Genomic DNA, 21,151 nt, shown 5'->3' with positions numbered 1-21,151 from the left:
TTATTTACAGCTACAATGTGTAACATAACTATTACTAGTTATAGCTAAACTGCGTAGCTTTACTATATCTAGTTACAGCTACAATGTGTCACATAACTATTACTAGTTATAGCTAAACTACCTAGCTTTACTATATCTAGTTACAGCTACAATGTGTAACATAACTTTCTTTGTTAGAGCTACGATGTGTAACATAACTATTACTATTTACAGCTACACTGTCTAACATAACTATTGCTAGTTAAAGCTACTGTGTAGCTTATCTATATCTAGTTACAGCTACAATGTGTGACATAACTATCTTTGTTACAGCTACGATGTGTAACATAACTATTACTAGTTACAGCTAGAATATGTAACAAAACTATTACGAGTTACAGCTGCTGTGTAACTTAACTATTACTAGTTACAGCTACACTGTGTAACATAACTATTACTAGTTACAGCTTCACTGTCTAAAATAACTATTACTAGTTACAGCTACAATGTTTAACATAGCTATTACTAGTTATAGCTACTGTGTAGCATAACTATTACTAGTTACTGCTACGTGTAACATAACTATTACTTGTTATAGCTATGATGTGTAACTTAACTATTACTAGTTACAGAAACACTGTACATAACTATTACTAGTTACAGCTACACTGTGTAACAAGCTTTTATTCTCTCCATCAAAGCTTGTATATTTTAGTGTATTTTATCCATCTATTCATATAGTAATGGTTAATGTCAGGGTGTTAAAAAAAAACATTACCCCTCATATTTCCAACCATTAATTAATTTGATGTATTACATAACATATTGGTTGACACTTTTACATTCACTTACATCCTCTGTTTAGTCAGATACCTTCCACACCTCTCTGATGTAGAATCAGTGATACAGCAGGTAGCTTGGTAGGCATGACCCTAGCTACATGTAGCTTAGTATGTGACACGTTTCTAGCTATGCCATATGCTACTAACTATGCTTCATGTTGCAAGCTACAATGAGACAGTGTATAACATTGTGTTACTAGCTATGTGTTCTAAAGTTTGGTTTTCCTGTATCTGGGCACCCTGTGTGGGTGTTTAGGCGTGTCATTCAGCGCTTCAGTCGGCCTGATAGTGGAAAAGCACACATGGTGGGCGTGTACAACACACACACAGACACAAAGGTTTGCTTCACACTAAAGCTTTTCATTGCCATGTGCTTTTTTTTCAGAGAATGCCTGAAAATGTCTCCTATAAAGACATACTTGACTGTAATCGAACCACGAACACTTCCACAGGAAGGGTACGTTTATCACAAGAATACTCCGACATTTCTTCAGTTGTGAAGTACTTGATGCTCTCTACTGGAGGACAGAGATGAAGGTCACACATAATATGACACATATTGTGTCTCTGTGTGAAAATGTTCACAGAATAGTAAGGGGTTTGAGTTCCTACGCTGTGTGACCAGTGACCACCCAGACATTGTGTCTACCGACCGCAGTACGGTGTGTTCCAGGGCTGAGGACACATTTGTGTTCAGTTGAGAGAGTGTCGCAGACTGGAAGATACAGATCTAGAGAGGAAGGCTGTGGAACGGTCTCTAAACAGATCTAGGGATCAAAGTATCTGCTGCCAGAATAGGAGTGTGTCTGTTTACATCATACAATGTCACGATTACCAACACGGGTTCTCTTTACTTGTGTTGAGTTCACTTGGATCTATTTTAATGAGTTGAGAAAAATAGACTAATTACCCCCCCCCCCCCCCCCCCCCCCCCCCCCCACACACACACACACACACACACAGACACGGTAGGCTGTCAGGTGACCGGTTGCCATGGCAACAAGTACCTGTATTTGCCTCAGCCTTGTGGGGAAGAGCCTGAATGAGTTCAGTTCAGACAAAACATGAATGGAGCTGATGGATTAACTGATGAATGGATGAATTCATGGATGTGGTATTGAGAGGATGAATGAACACAACTGTACCGATTGACTAATGAATCAATGAGTGGATGAAAACATGAATGATTGTCTCTGTACTGAATAAGGGAGGCTTAGATCAATGAATGAATGAATGGAGCTGTACTGATCGATGAATTAATCCCTGAACGGATGACTTCATAAATGGAGCTAAACAGATTAATAAATGAATGAATTAACTACCTGATGAACAAATTCATGAATGGGAGGATGAATAAATGAATTCAGGGCTTTTGTTTGATATTGTAAGATGGCATGAGCTACAGAAATAATGATACCCTTAAGCATGCTGAATGTCTCCAATGTCCTACGCCTCCTGCAGAGGCCTCCTTCAACCCTACCTGCTCCTTAATAACCTCCACTGTCTGTGTGGATAAAAGAGCCTGCTCAATGACTCCCGATTCCCAAACAAAACTGCTCAAAAGATGAGCGATGACAATAGCGCTCCCTTACTACTACAGCTCAGACACAAAGATTGTCACTATGGCAACATCAGCCTACACTCATATCTCTGGACCTATTTCCGGGTCTTCCATTTGACCCGGTGAGTAGCACTTGTACAGCAGCCGTGTTACAGCAGTGTTACAGCAGCCCGTCTGACTAGCGTATGTACAGGCGTTCATGTTACAGCAGCCAGTGTTACAGCAGCCCGTGTTACAGTAGTGTGTGTACAGGCATCAGTGTTACAGCAGTGTACAGGCGTCGTGTAACAGCAGCGTGTGTACAGGCGTCGATGTTACAGCAGCACGTGTACAGCAGCTGTGTTACAGCAGTGTACAGGCGTCAGTGTTACAGCAGCGTGTTACAGCAGCGTGTTACAGCAGCAGTGTTCAGGCGTCCGTGTTACAGCAGTGTGTTACAGCAGCAGTGTACAGGCGTCAGTGTTACAGCAGTGTACAGGCGTCCATTTTACAGCAGCGTGTTACAGCAGTGTACAGGCGTCCGTGTGACAGCAGCGTGTTACAGCAGCCCGTGTACAGCAGCCGTATTAAAGCAGTGTACAGGCGTCCGTGTTACAGCAGCCCGTGGGTAGAGATGGACGAGGCTCACCTTCCTGTCCACCTATCGGGCAGGAAGTGGTCGGGCTGCTGGAACACTTCCGGGTCACGGTGGACTGCGTGGCTGACGTACATCACCACCTGACCCCGGGGCACGGAGAAGCCTTCTATAGTTGTGTCCTGTAAACACACATACAAACACACACTTATATATATATACATATGTGTGTTGATTGATTGATTGACTGACAGACAGAGTGACAGACAGACAGACAGACAGTCAGATAGATAGATAAACACACACACATATATACTATATATACAGTGGGGCAAAAAAGTATTTAGTCAGCCACCAATTGTGCAAGTTCTCCCACTTAAAAAGACGAGAGAGGCCTGTAATTTTCATCATAGGTAAACCTCAGCTATGAGAGACAAAATGAAAAAAAAAAATCCAGAAAATCACATTGTCTGATTTTTTAAGAATTTATTTGAAAATTATGGTGGAAAATAAGTATTTGGTCACCTACAAACCAGCAAGATTTCTGGCTGTCACAGACCTGTAACTTCTTCTTTAAGAGGCTCCTCTGTCCTCCACTCGTTACCTGTATTAATGGCACCTGTTTGAACTCCTTATCAGTATAAAAGACACCTGTCCACAACCTCAAACAGTCACACTCCAAACTCCACTATGGCCAAGACCAAAGAGCTGTCAAAGGACACCAGAAAGACAATTGTAGACCTGCACCAGGCTGGGAAGTCTGAATCTGCAATAGGTAAGCAGCTTGGTGTGAAGAAATCAACTGTGGGAGTAATTATTAGGAAATGTAATACATACAAGACCACTGATAATCTCCCTTGATCTGGGGCTCCACGCAAGATCTCACCCTGTGGGGTCAAAATGATCACAAGAACGGTGAACAAAAATCCCAGAACTACACGGGGGGACCTAGTGAATGACCTCCAGAGAGCTGGGACCAAAGTAACAAAGGCTACCATCACTAACACACTACGCCGCCAGGGACTCAAATCCTGCAGTGCCAGACGTGTCCCCCTGCTAAAGCCAGTGCATGTCCGGGCCCGTTTGAAGTTTGGTAGAGAGCATTTGGATGATCCAGAACAGGATTGGGAGAATGTCAGATGAAACCAAAATATAACTTTTTGGTAAAAACTCAACTCGTCGTGTTTGGAGGAGAAAGAATGCTGAGTTGAATCCAAAGAACAACATACCTACAGTGAAGCATGGGGGTGGAAACATCATGCTTTGGGGCTGTTTTTCTGCCAAGGGACCAGGACGTCTGATCCGTGTGACGGAAAGAATGAATGGGGCCATGTATCGTGAGATTTTGAGTGAAAACCTCCTTCCATCAGCAAGGGCACTGAAGATGAAACGTGGCTGGGTCTTTCAGCATGACAATGACCCCAAACACACTGCCCGGGCAACGAAGGAGTGGCTTCGTAAGAAGCATTTCAAGGTCTTGGAGTGGCCTAGCCAGTCTCCAGATCTCAACCCCATAGAAAATCTTTGGATGGAGTTGAAAGTCTGTGTTGCCCAGCGAAGGCCCAAAAACATCACTGCTCTAGAGGAGATCTGCATGGAGGAATGGGCCAAAATACCAGCAGCAGTGTGTGAAAACCTTGTAAAGACTTACAGAAAACGTTTGACCTCTGTCATTGCCAACAAAGGGCATGTAACAAAGTATTGAGATGACCTTTTGTTATTGACCAAATACTTATTTTCCACCATAATTTGCAAATAAATTCTTTAAAAATCAGACAGTGATTTTCTAGATTTTTTTTTTTTTCATTTTGTCTCTCATAGCTGAGGTATACCTATGATGAAAATTACAGGCCTCTCTCATCTTTTTAAGTGGGAGAACTTGCACAATTGGTGGCTGACTAAATACTTTTTTGCCCCACTGTGTGTATATATATATATATATATATATATATATATATATATATAAACACACACCTACAAACATATACATATATAAACACAAACATACATATACACAGTTTCTTCCTCCATTATCTTTAAGTCTCTTTCTCTTAGACTGGACAATTTTGTTTTATTTTCTCTCCTTGTAGCAAACCTTACTTTCCTTTTTAGTTAATGTTCACAAACACACACACACACACACACAAACAATAACTTGGTTCTGCTTGACGGCTTGAACCCTTTTTCCACGTGTTGGTGAATACAAATGATCTCTCGTTTCACTCTCCCTCCCTCCCAGGTTCTGTCTCTCCCTCTCTCTTTCTGGCTCCCTCTCTCTCTGTTTCTCCCTTTCTCTGTATCTCATTCTCTATCGCTTTCTCCTCCACCCCCTCTTCTATACACTCTTTCTCCAACTCTCTCTCCATCTCTCCCTCTACACCTCTCTCTACCCTTATTCAGAGCGAGGCGTGTCACTTCCTGTCGATGATGTCATCATTTTCCACCCAGCGCCTCTTGCCTGAGGGATGGCTGCCAGCCAATCAATCGCCACCCCAGATCGATTCCCCTTATTGGTCTGTTGCGTAAGCTTCCGATGAGGTCAGAGACCAACAGATAACGGCCAGGGGGCGGAGACTTCAGCCCGGCCAATCAACAACTAGAGCTCCAGGAATACAGGCCGCTTGTTTGGCCTGAACTATGGCTGTAAAATAGGGCAGCAGCATTTTGATACACTAAAAGCTTTGTATATGCTTATTAATGGGAAAATACGTAGACTATAGATTTAAATTATCCTAATTCTGTACTGTTGTTAAAATTGCAATCACAGTGTAGTGTGCAAAGTGTAAATTAAGTACAAGACAAAGGTTTTACTTTATTAATAGCTATAATGTCTTAGTGCATGAAATTCAAGTAGAGCCAAACTAACCACCTCTTAACTAAGACCACATAAGTGGTAAACACATGAGAGAAAATAGTAAGTACTACATTTTCATTGGCAATAGACAATAGTTGGGCGCCACCTGGTGGTTGTGAGTGTGAAAACGTTGAAACCTATTTCTGTCAAATGTCAACACAAAGATTCTCAACCCAACCTTATTGGCTATCCTGCGTCCACCAATGAAAGGAGGCCAGAGTCTCTGAACCTCCAATAGCATGCAGCGCAAGAACTCAGGCTCAGCCTTCGCCCTCTGCCGCATCTTCTCCTTGAAAGACGTAGGGAACGAGAGATAGGCAGAGAGACAGAGAGAGAGAGAGAGACAGAGACAGACAGAGAGAGAGAGAGAGAGAGAGACACAGACAGACAGACAGACAGACAGACAGACAGAGAGAAAGGTTTGAATTTGGATGGTCTTTGTATGTGTATGTGTATATTTCTTTATATATGTCCACATGCTGGGGCCCGCTGAGTGAGTGAGTGAGTCAGTGAGTGAGAGTATGTGCATCTATGTGCGTGTGTATATATATGTATATGGAGTGTGTGTGTGTGTGTGTGTGTGTGTGTGTGTGTGTGTGTGTGTTTGTGTGTGTGTACCTGCTGTGGCCCGCTGAGGGCCAGGGTAAAGGAGGTGAGAAGGGAGGCCAGAGCTTTGGGGATGAGAGCGGAGATGAAGAGCAGGAGGTGCTGGGAGGCGCAGACCGGATGGGGGAGGGGCAGCGACCCCAGGGAGCCTACCAACCTATAGACATACCCACTGAGACGTCAACAGAGCCACGCCCACTGAGACGTCAACAGAGCCACGCCCACTGAGACGTCAAGGCCTTAGGCCTGGAGCACCAAGGCAATGGTTTGATGCTCACCTTTGTGGTTATACCCTGAGTTATAGAATATGGTAATAGAAAGTGTTATAGAATGTGGTAATACAGCAGTGTTGCAGAATGTGGTAATAGAACTGTCTTATAGAACATGGTAATAGAGTGGTGTTATAGAATGTGGTAATAGAGCGTTGTTATAGAATGTGTTAATAGAACGTGTTATAGATTGTTGTAATATAACGTGTTATAGAATGTGATAGAATAGAAAGCTATTAATAAATTAATAAATAATAGAGTAATAGAACAGTATATTACAGACGAACAAAGAAGGGGTGTTTTTAAGGGACAGACTCATTAAAGGTAGGCTGTCTAGAAGCCAGAAGGTGAGGACCAGGACCCTGTAGGTGAAGACCAGGACCCTGTAAGTGAAGAGCAGGACCCTGTAGTCCAACATGTGAGGACCAGGACCCTTTAGGTGAGGACCAGGATCCTGTAGGTGAAGACCAGGACCCTGTAGGTGAAAAGCAGGACCCTGTAGTCCAACATGTGAGGACAAGGACCCTGAGGACCCGGACCCTGTAGCCCTACAGGTGAGGACCAGGACCCTGTAGTCCTGAGGACCAGTACCCTGTAGTCCTGAGGACCAGTACCCTGTAGTCCTGAGGACCAGGACCCTGTAGCCCTACAGGTGAGGACCAGGACCCTTTCACTGTGGCCTTTTGGGAGAAGGCGCCTGCACAGCACACAAAAACAGACTGGACAAGTTGATCAGGAAGCCGGCCCAGTTGTCGGGGCTGAGCAACAACTGGTCCAGCACGTGGCTGAGGCCAGAATGCTGAACAAACGGGGTTCAATAATGACCAACCCCACTCACCCACGCCCTGAAGGTGATCAAGAACTGCTATAAGGTTTTACAATGCACAAAAATAACTTAGGACTTTATTTTTGTATTTATCATTATTGTAATTTATTGTATTTTGACTTGCCGTCTGTGTTACAGCAGTGTATGGATGTATTGAAGCTATCTGAGGAAATGTGGGGTGATTGTCTGTCTTGAAGCTGCATTGACACTGTCATTTCCTGTAAAGGATATTACATTGATCTATCTATCTATCAGTAGTCCTGAAGACCAGGACCCTGTAGTCCTCTAGGTGAGGACCTACCCATGCTTGTCGTTCTCCAGCTTGTCCTTGATGATGTCCATCAGCCTGTCTCGGGCCTCCAGCGCGGTGGAGAACCCTGAGGACCACAGGGGCACCTTCAGGCTGACCGGGGCCGAGATCAGACCTGGGGTCACACCCACACCTCATGTTATGCATCGGTGTTGACGATGCCTTTATGGGTGTGTATTTAGGAGTGTGCATGTGTCTTAACATGCCAGTGTGTGTTTGTTTGTTTGTGTGTCTGTCTGTGTTTGCTTGTGCATGTGTATGTGTGTCTATGTGTGTGTGTGTGTGTTTGCATGTGTATTTGTGTATCTATGCGTGTGTATGCATGTGTTTGTGTGTTTATGCATGTGTATTTGGATGCATGTGTGTGTAAATGCATGTGTCTGTGTGTATATGCATGTGTGTGTGTGTGTGTGTGTTTATGCATGTGCATGCCTGGGTGTACCGTGCCAGTGCTGCGTGCACAGCTCAGTAATCTCCTGGTAGAGCTGAGGGTGCTCGTCTGGCCACACGTTGAGGAACAGACCCAGGACCAGTTCTGTCCCCAGAGCCTTAAACAGAGAGTACACACACTGGGGCTCACCACTACCCACACACACACATACACAGACACACACACACACACACACACAATATTGTATTATTTGTTTGTTTGTTATGTGTATTTGGCAATGACAGTAATGCAGATAACTGGTTAGGGTGTGTGATTATTGTTCTTTTTGGACAGGGATTCTCTCATTTGTATAATAGCATGTTTGGAATAATCATCCCATAGTTATAAAAGAATAAACCTGCACTGTGTATGTTTTTCCCATGAGCCGCCCCTAGTAGCTTGAGTGGTAGCTACAGTTATAGCTTTATATTTAAACATATAAAATAAACTACAGATGTTACATCGTATTATTCTTGAGAAACTTTCTAGCTTTGATATTTTTTTATGGGGTAAATAGCATAGCCGCAGTACAAAAGCTCCAAAGTGCATGTCTTACGTCCTGGCACTTATTGTGTATCGCACTTAGTTGTGTAGCAACTTATCCCAGCTATGTTTGTTGTATATGGGGAATGGGTTAACCTAGCGATTGTTAGTGCTTGGCATTTGGTCCTATGAACATCCTTAATGTACCGACAGCGATAAATTGTTGTTTCTCTTTCTTCTGAAAAATTTACTTTTTGTAAGTTGCTCTTGACAAAAGTGTCTGCTAAATGCCCTAAATGTATATGTAAATATAAATCTAAATCAAGGTTAAATAAAGTGTATTTTGTATTTTGTTTGTTACCTGGAAGAAAGAGCCTGGAGGTGGCGCTCACACACACTGAGACGAGAAATAACAAGAAGAACATAAATTAGGGCAAGAATAATCTAGTTAGAAATGGTTACTAGTAACTAATCACTTACTACCGGGTACTTTCACTTTGTGTTTGAGAATGGTTGCGACATGAGAGTGGAGGAGAAGGTTGGGTTTGTACCTGATGAGGTCATTGTTCCATGATTCTAGACACGCCCCCGTAAACAAACTGCTCAGAGACAGACGCAGCAAACACGCCTCTTCACCTGGAACGCACACACACACACACACACACACACACACACACACACACACACACACACACACACACACACACACACACACACACACACACACACACAGACACACACATTTTAGCTCTTCAAATTGATAAATAGTAAAAGCTCAAGACACGTATGTGTGTGTATGTGTGAGCATGTGTATGTGCATGGGTGTGTGTGTGTACCGTTTGTGGTGACGAGGGTGTCACCATACATGTTGGTCATCAGATCCGTTGGGTCTTTCAGAAACACGCTGGACTTCTCTGAAGAGGGGACAAACTGCAAATTAGTCAGCTAAAGGCATATTCTTAGTATTTAGCTTATCGTTCGGTCTCTTACAACGCTAATGTTCAAAACATAGCAGGAAATACAAACAATCTATAATGTTTATCTATACACTAACTGCACTATGGAACTTTTCTCTTGCAGCTTTTTACTTTATTAAAGAAATATCTCAATATATTGAGAATAAACCATGCCCATACACAAACTCAATCAATTCAATTAACTGTTTTATTGTGGATACAACACAAGCCCGCATGTTTCTAATGGAGAAACTGACATAGTGCAAGTTAAAAACCATAGCAGGAATCACAGTCCTTACCAATGCTATTATGCTAATGCTATTATGCTAAAGTTAGAAAAGCAGCGACGAGAACAATTGTGCAAGAAAAATTAGTGATTAGACCAGGGCCCACAGGGTCTACAGTCTGTGACTGCACACAGAGAGTGAGCTGGGGAGTGCCGTGTAAACAAGGTAATCAGTAATTAAACCCTGGAGAGAATGAAGAAGAAATCTCTGTTGTTCTCTGGTGGGCAGCTTTAGTATAACCTACTCCTTCTCTACAAGCTAGACCAATATACTGAGTTCCCAGTGCATGTCTTTTATTCCGGACACATATGCGGTTGTTTTGATGCAGTTTTTCCCATCTGGGATAAATCCAGCTGGTCTTAAAGATTCAAGTTTATAGTACATTATAAATCCACTTAATTAAACAGCTCAACAGCTCACTGCGTTTCAACCTTTCTACATTTATTTTTCTTGTTATAACCTGCTAGAGACCATTAAAACAAGAAACTTTTGTAGGATGATATGTTTACTTTAGACTTAAAGAACACACTGAAAGACACACACAACCACGCACGGGGATGAAACGGTTACCGGTTTTACGATAAACCGTGGTAAAATTCCGGATCAGTGTCCTACCCAATTCACGTGATGTCCCCCCAAAATCTGACTGGTTAGGAGTCTAAACAAATTAGCATATGTATGACAATTAGCATATTTTTTTATGGATTCAGGATTCAGATATAAGATTTGGCTCAGATTTAGCATTTCGCTTAGGATTTCGATAAGATTTAGATATAGATGTAAAAGGTATATTTCGATTTAAGATTTCGATTGATGATGTAATTCTTATTTTAAAAATGTGAACAAGTGACATGTAAATTGCAGTTCAGTTTGGAGGGGTAATTATTTGCTAAACCCAGAGAAAATTAAGCAAGGCTTGAGCTACATCTGGAACAAGTGCAGGCATTTTTTAGTAACAGAAATTTACAAACGGCCCCTATAAGAATGATTACAACCAAACCACATAACTCTTTCATCAAAACTGAAAGAGATGCACAAAAAAATGAAGAAAAAGATTCACTCTACAACCAGAAATTATTTCTAACCTTTGTCATTTTTGTCATCATAGTTGGGTTTGATCGCATAAATCCACGATAAACTGATAATCCAGAGTATTTTGTATGCAAACACAATGTTAACAGTCAATGTATTGTAGATATTAGCTCAGACAGGTTTCAGAGGAAACAGGTAAATTGCCTTCAATCAAGCCCTCTGATGGCTGTATGGTGCAGTTGATATTGTTTGTTTTGGTCATTTAATTATATTCAATAGTGGGTTCCAGTGTCAAAGTTGTACATTGGGTTCTTGGGATCTAACTGTTTGTGTATGCAAAATAAAAAATGTCAAGTATGCTTTTTTGTGGTTTTCAATGTAAAACTTGTTATAATACTGATAACGTGATAAATTGGAACATGTTAATCGCAATATAAAATGTTCATACCGTTTCTTTTCTACCACACACACGACCTGTTTTTGTTGAACTCCGTCTCTATAACTATCACTTTGTCCATTTTCATTCAGCTTTGTGAATCAGTGTGTGCAATGTACCATGTATAGTCAGGTAGACCAATCTCCACCTTCAGGTATGAGGGTCTCAGGTTCTGTGCTGCTGAGATGAACAAGGACTTCCTTTCTACCTGGAGTGCCGGTGCACATAGTTACTTCCACTCAGGATATACGAGACGTTTCAAATAAAAGTATCCTGGCACAGGACCTGGACTGTTAGAGAACCTGAAACTCAGGTGTGTTTCCAACCAGAAGCCTGGCCTGTCATCAGGTCCATACAAACAGTTTACTAGAACAGATAAGATAGGATCACGGAGGAAGGAGAGGGACTACGGGTAACATACAGCCTTCCTGGTAGCACTATGGTTATAACGTATTGGTTAATGTTATATCAGCCCTTCCTGGAACAGCAGTGTGAGATAAGGAAGCAAGCCTTTTTCCCCAACCTATCAGTTCTCTGTAGTTTGCTGACCACCTGCGGTTTAGTCACGGGCTACACAGATTAAGGGGTGAGTTGTTAGTTGAGGTATATTCCAAACACGTGAGAATGGTTTCCAGAAACAATATAACGACCGCAGTAAGTAACTGTGGTCGATATACTGGGTCTGTATTGTCAGTAACCACAATATATTATCAGTGTACTTTGAAATGTATCTCAACACACTTGACTTCCCCTTTTGACAGCCGCACCGCTGTAGTAACATGAGCCGCACGCACACGGTGCAAGAGTCCTGACGTCACATAGTGTGTTAAAGTGTGTGTATTAGTGACACACACTTGAGAGAGAGAGAGAGATAAGCTCATAGTAAGTAACAATATTCTTTAATGCTTAACTTTCTATTAAAATGGGCTATCTTTTTGCCTACCATTACTAGTAACTCACCGTGCAGCACCTCTCTGACTCCCCTCACACTCACCGTGCAGCACCTCTCTCATCCCCTTCACGGAGCACACCAACACGGTGGGCTTGTTGAGGAGTCGGGACTGAAACACTCTGCTGTTGTGTTTCTCCAGCCGGTGGTCGCAGAAGCCGACCGGGTCTTTATAAAACTCCAGCGACCTGTCCCCCAGCACCGGGTACCCCGCGTTTCCAGGTAACTCGGACATTATTTATAACCTGTAGTCTCGGTCCGGGTCACTTTTTCTGAGTTCCCCGGCAGTACTCGAGAAATCTACCTCGGTATGTGTTGACTCTGAACTCAAGGAGGAACTCTGAACTCAAGGAGGAACTACAAGATCCCAGAGCTCAAGTAGTCCACTTTTAGTCCGCCCCCTGGGAAGCCGAAGTCATCTACTCACCTAATGGATCGCATTTTAATTCGCGTCGTCGGTCCGGTGTCGCCGAACGATCGGTCAATTGCGCTCTTCCTCTCGCGATAGTACAACCAGATAGATTGAATCCATGTGTTGTATCGCGGTAGTTGGTCAACGGAGGCAGTGGAGCTTCTGGTATTGGTGGATAGAGATCCCTCCCAGTTTGTGAGGCTGCTGGTATTGGTCGACAGAGCCCCCGCCCAGTTTGTGAGGCTGCGGGTAATTGGTGGATAGAGATCCCTCCCAGTGTGCAGGTGAAGAGGTAGGACTCCCGTCTGCAGCTAGAACAGTGGTCATCAACCTTTTTAAGCCCAAGATCTCTGACCTCAACCTGTGTGAAAGGCAAGATCTACCTATTGAAGACTTGAGAAAAAACAGACAGCGCAGAATGTATTTCCAATTTAAGGCCTTTTATTGAGTCTAATTGTATGAATTACATGTAATTCTTTGCTCAGCAAAACTAACTGAAAACAAAAAATAAAGCCATGTGCCCTATTTCCCATTTATAATATTGTACAACTGTATTTGCACAACACACACACAACACAGCAAACACAACACAACAAAGAGGAAAAAATCTACACACTTGCAGTGGACAGATACTAATACCCATATGGAAGTTAACAAATGTATGATTCACATTTTAGAAAGTGGAACTGTAATGTGTGCTAATAAAATTCTCAGTCAGTGCAATTAAGTTAGCGCCATGTCCCATCTAAAGCAGCATCACCTCACAACGCCATCTAAAGGCAAAACTCTTGCAGTCATGTTGCTCAAATTAGTGTGATGGCTGTGACTGAATACTGTCAGTGAGTGCCTTGAAGTTTGGCTCATAGCTACAGACAGCCGGCCTGAGACAGTCAGTGAGGTGTTGGTCTGTAAGGCAGCTCCTGTACTTTGATTTGATTATTTTCATTTGTGAAAACGCCATTCCACAAAGATAAGTAGATCCAAAGTAGGCCCTCACTCATAGTGCACATGCAGTGAGGAGAGGATACTTCTCTTTGCTGACCAGTCCCCAAAAGTCACTTCTCACTTTGTCCAGCTGGGCACAGTACTGCTCAGGGTTAAAAACATCCTTGTTTTTGATGGCGTGTGACATTTTCTAATGGTTGGGGAAGTGGGTCAGCCTCTTGTTCTTTAGGTGTGTGGTCCAAACACCCAGCTTGGCCTTGAACCCATTCACTGCGCTAATCATGTGGGGCAGGTGTCTGTCCTTTCCCTGCAGCTCGTTGTTGAGTGTGTTAAGTTTTGCCGTTAGGTCTGTCAAAAACCCGATATCCAGTAGCCACGCATCATCGGACAGTTCCTCGTGCTCCTCGTTCCTTTTTGACAAAAAAGTCTCAGGCAGCAAGTCAACAAATCACTGCAACACTTTGCAGTCCGGTGACTCAACCACCGGACTTCAGTGTGGAGAAGCAGGTCTCCGTATGCGGCATCGAGCTCATCCAATAACGCCTTGAATAAGCGGTGCTGAAGCACTTTTGCTCTAATCGAGTTTATCAGTTTGACCACCAGTGTCATGACATGGGGAAAAAGTCCAAGACTTTCCCAACCAAGGCCTGTTGATGGATAACACAGTGATAATCCATGAATGCGGGAAATTTGGGGTCATTACATGTTCCAGGTTTCCTCTTTTAGAGGAAACCTGGAACAGTACTTGTGTTTGGTGGCATAACATGCACACACACTTGTCTTTCACCAAAGTATAAATAAACTCCTCTTCCCATTCTGAATGGAAGTTGTACGTTTTCGTCTTCTTTCGTGGAGCCTCTGCCATGCTAGCTATCACCAGAGAGGCGTACCGTAGCAACAGGCCAATATTGACGTTCGCGCCCCACGCCCTACTCTTCTTTAATCTCATTGGTCACTTAAATCAGACACTGTTAAATGCAGCGCTGCTACACAGAAAAAAAAGTAGGCCTCCAGAGAGGGAGAGATGTGCTTGCTATACTTATTATGAAAATGTATCATGCATAATATAGGATATTGTGTATTTATTTTTCTATTATTTTCGGGATCTACATGGAAAGCCTCAAAGATCGACCAGTCGATCGCGATCGATGGGTTGGCGACCAATACTCTGGAGATTAGTGATGGATTCAGTGGTTATTTTCCTGGATTCAGTTCGTGTCGGTCAGTTCGACAAGAAGAATCGTTCAGAATCGTTTGTTCGTTTGTTCATTCCTTCGAGTTTCCGGTAGCGGTGAATCGAATCATGGAATGCACGGTTCTCAGCTGAGTCAGTCAGACTCAGCTGAGACCAAATAAGAGTCAGTCAGACTCAGCTCCTCCCTTGTTGTCATTCTCAAATGATCGTGGAAGTCGGTCATCAATCAACACAACATTAAAACTTTAACCCATCGCAGCGGGATGGGGGGTGTAGTTGATTATTGGATGTTTAACATATCAGCAGCACGACTTGATTAACAATGATGGTGGGGGTCCTGGGTGGAGAACGAACCATGAAAGAGCGAAACAGATTGACGAGACATTCAAATATTTGATTAATCTGGCATGACACAGAAAGTATGCATTTATCATTTCATTGAATCTTATTATCGTACGGTCGCTCACTAAGCCTCTTCCCTCTTCACCACTCACAGTCAGTGAACAAACAGCGAGTTAGCGACTAGTGGGTCTGGGAGGAGTCGAGTCTGAAAACAAACGAGACGAACAAGAGAGAACATTCAGTTTGGTTCATTCTTCATCTGATTCGGTCGTGAACGACCCATTACTACGTTACAGCCTATGAACTACACACTGTTAAAGGTTGTTACATTTAGCAGACACATTTATCCAAAGCCACTAATAACGGTTCATGAACATTCCCACAACGTTGGTGGAGCCAACCACGCATGGCGACGGCCAGCTCGTCAGGAGCAGTCAAGGTGAGGTGTCTTGACACATCGAAACTGAGATAGGAGGAGCCGGGGATCGATCTAGCAACCTTCCGGATACAAGTGAACCCGCTCTCCCTCTTGAGCTAAGCCAACCTTTTCACATTGCAAATAAAATGTGAAATTACCCTGTTAAGGACGCTGTCATGTCAAATACCTTTTTGTTCGAAAAGGGTTTAGCGTTAAGGAAAAGGCATTGAGAAAAGCTGTTGCGCACGGATGGTTAATCCAGTGTCATTGCTTCTGATTTCTTTCTTTTTTTTTGATTGGGGAGGGCGACTGTTAAAACACAAAGCGCCTTTGTTTGGGTATGTGAAGTGCTTTATTTGACTTTGAAATTTAGGATTTTTAAGTATTTATCGAAGAACAGTCAGCGGCCGAATGGCCTCATGGAAAATAGAACTCGGGACAAGAACGATCAAGAAGGTTCCAGCTGCAGGCTTGGGCGTTTCCGTCATGACACAAGAACGCCGATTAGGCATTCCTGGTTGTGTTTCATCGACCAATAACAAAGTGTTTCGAAAGGCATACTGGGTTTCAGAAGGCATACTGCAAAGCTAGTTGCAAGGCATACTATGCTCTCCGTAGCCAGAGAGCCTGTCGATCCCTCTCTGTAGCTAACCTGCGCATCCACTTTTCTTTAACTATCGATCCATTATCTATCTATCTATCTCTAACAAAATGATTTCCGGAATAACTTCTCCGGTTTGACTTTACACCTTATTTACTTTGTACATTGTTTACTTTGCACATTAAAGACCAATAAAACACCAAATAAGATTTCAAAAGCTTTGGAAGTTTATTTACAACACTTTTTACATGGTTTGTAGTCAACATATAAGATCGATCGGGCGGTGGTGCCTGGGCAGCTGGCAGCGGGGCTCCGGCGGTAGACAATCGCGGGCAACAATCCCTTTCTCCTCCATGTCGCAGTTCATGTACTTCAGGGAGTCAAGCCAAAGTTCCTTTCCCCCAATTCCTTCTCAACCATGGCTGAGATCAGGGGCGATTCTAGGGTCAGAGCTTTAGAGGTGCTGAGCACTCAATGAGCCCCACTGCCACACCACCCACCCTTTTTTCACACAAAAACAAAAAATATTTCTATTGAAAAATAACTTCATAATTTTAACATTGGTTCAACTAACTCAAAAGATTTTATGTTTTGGACATTATTTAACAATTTCAAAGACGAACAAATATAATTTTTAGAATAACATTTCTTACTCCCAAGTTTTAGGGGTGCTGAGCCCCTTTTTAGGGGTGCTTCAGCACCCCTAAAAATGGGCTAGCCTCGCCCCTGGCTGAGATGACCACTACTATGAGTATGAGACTATGAGAACTTTGAATGCTGGAGGGGTCTCCGTAGTGATGGAGTTGGATTAAGGAGTCGTAGTAGTATACTTTGACATTTTAATACAGTTCAGCAAGAAAGGCGACGGAGAAGAAGAAGAAGGGGGCGTTTCAGTCTGCATAAACGAGAACCCCCACCACACGAGAACGCCCATTTGTGTATGCAGTGGGATGATATTGGACCGATCGGCACGTTAGTATAACATATTTGTACTTTTTGTACATTTTGTACTTAAAAATGTAAAATAAAATAATAAATAAAAAAATACATAAAATGTATATGTCAGAATAGTGTCGATTGGATAAGTACACCCCCCATATATATATTTTATTTTATTGTGTGGAGTCCTTATTTTTGCCATCATTAGTTTAACGGTCATTCTTCTTGTTATTTGTTTCATCTTAAAGTTGACATTGTGCTCCATTTATCTTACACAGGCATATAATGTAATGCATGAAGTACCTCATTTCTGCCACAGGGTGGCTTTGACCTATTGGTGCACTTTCTGTCCTGTGAAATATACACATGAAACCGACACATGTTGTAGAGCAGTATTGAGACATGGCGGACAGAACGTGTCATTAACAAATGTGTCGCTTGAATGTACATAAGAATGAGCTTGGCAAGGATACATATATGTGGGGAAGAGTTGGTTGGTTACCTCTGCCGCGAATGTTGTATCAAAGTGTTGCAATGCCGTCATAAGCAACTTCTTAGCAAGCAGCTAAGCTAATCTTCTCCCGGTGCCATTGAGTTTAATTATTCAAGTGTGCTACATATACAGTGTTTGATCTGGGTTTGAAAGTATGTGCAGTATTCAGGCACGCGGGAAGTCAGTCCGAGGGGGGGGTTGCTGAGAGAGAGTCTATATAATGACGTCATAATAAATGCTGCGCAACATCCATTGTTTACAGAGACGAGATGACGGGGGACATCACATTCAGGGCTCCGCTTTGAAAAAACACTACTGGTGTGTAAAAAAGACTAACTAGCCAGCCAACTAGCCATTTCACACACTAACAAGATGCCGATAAGCTGTTGCGGTCCGGGATTATACACAGCGTTATAACAAGGATTCAGAAGGTTATTTCTAAAGGTTTACAAAGGAAAGTGACAATAAAAGAAAGCCTTAATTTTCATCTAGAGTTACGAGTTGTCTAATATGAGGAAAGTGACGGTTTCTCCGTCAAGTGAACCGTCCGTCTTTGCTCTTTTTTGCCAACCAGTCTGTCCAAAACAGTCTGCGCAGTCATATGCTCCTTAGCTACTGCTTGTGACATAAGCACATTAATTGGGGTCCTTTTCAATGCCGCCAGCTTGCTTATGGCTTCTGTATGGAAACAAGATTTTTCATGCTCCCGAAACTTTTCACCTGCCTTCCGTCAATTGCCAAACCCTCCTTTAATGACGTTGCCACCATTAATTATCCCGTCTGCCCTGACAAGCTTTTTCTCTATTGCAGAGCAGCACACGAAGCATAACGCGGTTTCGGTTTCCCTCAAATAGTGTAGCCACGTCCACTGGCCAAACCAACCAACCTTAAATGACCGGCTAAAGTTCTCACTTGCCGATCGCCTGGCTGGGAAGTGAAACTCCTTTGGCTGGCAGGGCTCTTCACCAACAGAATAACTAGTTGTTGCGACTGCCGGCAGTTGCACGTTAGCCAAAGCCAAGATATTAGAGCGACCGGAGGGGGGTTAGCATCATTGTTGCCGGCGCAGTCGATATTAGGCTCGACCGGAGGGCGGGGGCTAGCAATAGCACCATTGTTGCCGGCGCCGTCTTGCAGCAATAGCGTCTGTGAACATGAACTCTCTTCCTCAGGGGTGCTGGGGAGACAGCGGGCTGCTGACAGGGAATCGGATGACAGGCTGGTGTTTTGATGAAGTTTTGCCTTCTTCGGGCCAAAAAAATCTGAAATACATATTTTCTGCGACATGTTGCACTTGTAACAAGCTTGACTTTTTGATTTTTCCCGCCGTGCATAGCATTGTTCTGCGTTGTGCGTCATAGCCAACGTCAGCCTACACAGACAATGTTCTAAATAAAATGAAATGATAATATGATAAATATCATAAAAAGGGTGGATGTCAATAATTTAATGAAAAATCATGTTGTATGATAAATTTGTTCATATTATCATAAGCTGGTGATATTAGGCTAGAACGGGGAGTGGAGAGAATGGTTCCACTGTATGATGATAACACTGTGTTATGTTATAAGGTGTTTATGAGTGGCTCACCGCATCACCGCCTTGATTAGCCAGTTAGCAGCTAATGTGGTGTTGCGGCCGCCATGTAAGGATAGTGGTACGGGCACGTGGCGGATGCCTTGACAATGAGCCCTTACGAGGGAGCCCGCTGCTCAGGCTGTCAGGCTGTCGGGCTGATTACTGCGGGATAACAATATTGCGTTTATAAAAGTTCCATGCAGCGCCATCCGGCAGCCTGAGCTGTGCGCACGCAACCTCTCACTCACTCAACAACCGCAACACTATCAAACTGTCAACGTCGCAACCGATTTTGTCTAGAAGGGAGTAACTGAGCGGCCCCTTCCGAGGTGGTACAGCCCAGGTGGGCCTTGAACTGCGATTGGTCAGAAAGACGTAACAGCTAATGACAACATTGAACTCTCGTGCAGGCTCGAACAGAGTGACACACAAACACACACACTTTTAAGGAGTTTTTTACCCGCTCCGTATCAGTGTTGTAGTTTTTCTAACGTGAGTAGTGATTGCTAGACAGCAGGTGAAAAAACGACAATGTTTGCCCCAAAAGAGCGTTAATCGTGAGATAAAAAAAATTAACGCCATTAAAATTGGTTTGCGTTAACGTCGTTAATAACGCGTTAAAATTACAGCCCTAATATTTTTGTATTATTCTTGATCTGTGGATAAAATTCTGGATGGAGGTGCAAATTAGGCCAATTCCATTTTTTCTGAACGATGTTGATATAAGCTGTGAACTTGTTGTTTTGGATGTAGCCTATGGAACATATTGATATGGAACATATTAATGGATCACACGTTTTTGAGGTTTCCTCATCTCGTTGACCATGTTGGTGTAAGGCCAAGCTGTCTCTGCTATTATCATAGCCTAGCCTAGATGATTGAAGAAATGTGCAGCCTCGACCTAATGGTCGTCATTCATTAGCTTTTTTTATTTGTTACCTAATGCTCTCATGCCTAATGTGTTCAAGCTGCGGACAAATGAAATAAACTTTGAATTTATTAAAAATGTTTCATGCTTTGTTCCGATGCATTTATGCTGAAACGTCTGCAACCACATCACATTATTTTCCAACCCAGTATGTGAGTATGTGAACCTTTTGGAATTTCAGTGTTTTCTGAATAAATTTGTCATAAAATGTGATCTGATCTTCATCTAAGACAAGGGTATTGACAAACATAATGTGTCTAAAAATAAGAACAAAAAAAATATTGAACACACTCATTCAACATTCAAAATGGCAGTGGAAAAAGTAAGTGAACCCTTTTTAATAACTGGTTGACCCCCCCTCAGCAGCAATAACCTCAACCAGGTGCTTCCTGTAGCTGTGGATCAGTTTTAGACCATTCTTCCTGGCAGAACGGCTTTAGCTCTGTCATATTCTTTGGAGACCTCATGTGTATGGCCCTCTTCAAGTCAATCCATAGCATCTCTATTAGGTTGAGGTCTGGGTTCTGACTTGGCCACTCCAAAAGGCGGATTTTGTGTTTTGGGTCGTTGTCCTATTGCATCACCCAACTTCTACAGTTTCAGCTTACGGACAGACATTCTCTCATTATCCTGAAGAATTGTCTGATATACTTGGGAATTCATTTTCCCCTCGATGATTCCAAGCTGGCCAAAAACATTATGTTTCCTCCACCATACTTTACGGTTGGGATGATGTTTTCATGATGATATGCCGTGCCCTTTCTACGCCAGATGTAGTGCTGTGTACTTTTTTCCAAATAGTTCAATCTTAGTTTCATTAGTCCACAAAACATTTGCCAATACCGCTGTGGAGTGTCAATGAGAGAGTGTAGATTTTATGAACGTAAATGGAAAAAGACAAACCTC

The 21,151-nt window shown here is 42.8% G+C and overlaps 1 protein-coding gene across 1 annotated transcript in view; it reads right to left on the bottom strand.

Annotated features, from left to right (window-relative positions):
• LOC307089333 (uncharacterized protein) overlaps positions 1 to 12,850 on the bottom strand; it is a 17,101-nt gene extending 4,251 nt beyond the window's left edge. Inside the window, exons 1-9 of the mRNA XM_079755545.1 lie at positions 12,440 to 12,850; positions 9,571 to 9,648; positions 9,286 to 9,370; positions 9,096 to 9,131; positions 8,264 to 8,403; positions 7,813 to 7,936; positions 6,429 to 6,573; positions 5,989 to 6,099; positions 3,011 to 3,138 (exon numbers count right to left, since the gene is read on the bottom strand). Of these exons, the coding sequence (XP_079611671.1) occupies positions 3,011 to 3,138; positions 5,989 to 6,099; positions 6,429 to 6,573; positions 7,813 to 7,936; positions 8,264 to 8,403; positions 9,096 to 9,131; positions 9,286 to 9,370; positions 9,571 to 9,648; positions 12,440 to 12,629 (1,037 nt within the window). The 5' untranslated portion in view covers positions 12,630 to 12,850. The remainder of the gene's footprint in view (positions 1 to 3,010; positions 3,139 to 5,988; positions 6,100 to 6,428; positions 6,574 to 7,812; positions 7,937 to 8,263; positions 8,404 to 9,095; positions 9,132 to 9,285; positions 9,371 to 9,570; positions 9,649 to 12,439) is intronic.
• Between the last annotated feature and the right edge of the window lie 8,301 nt (positions 12,851 to 21,151).

Source organism: Pollachius pollachius (assembly GCF_949987615.1).
Source record: "Pollachius pollachius genome assembly, chromosome: 18".
NCBI classification, from domain to species: domain Eukaryota; kingdom Metazoa; phylum Chordata; class Actinopteri; order Gadiformes; family Gadidae; genus Pollachius; species Pollachius pollachius.
The sequence above is the reverse complement of the archived record's forward strand: the minus strand, read 5'-3'. Positions and strand labels throughout refer to the sequence as shown.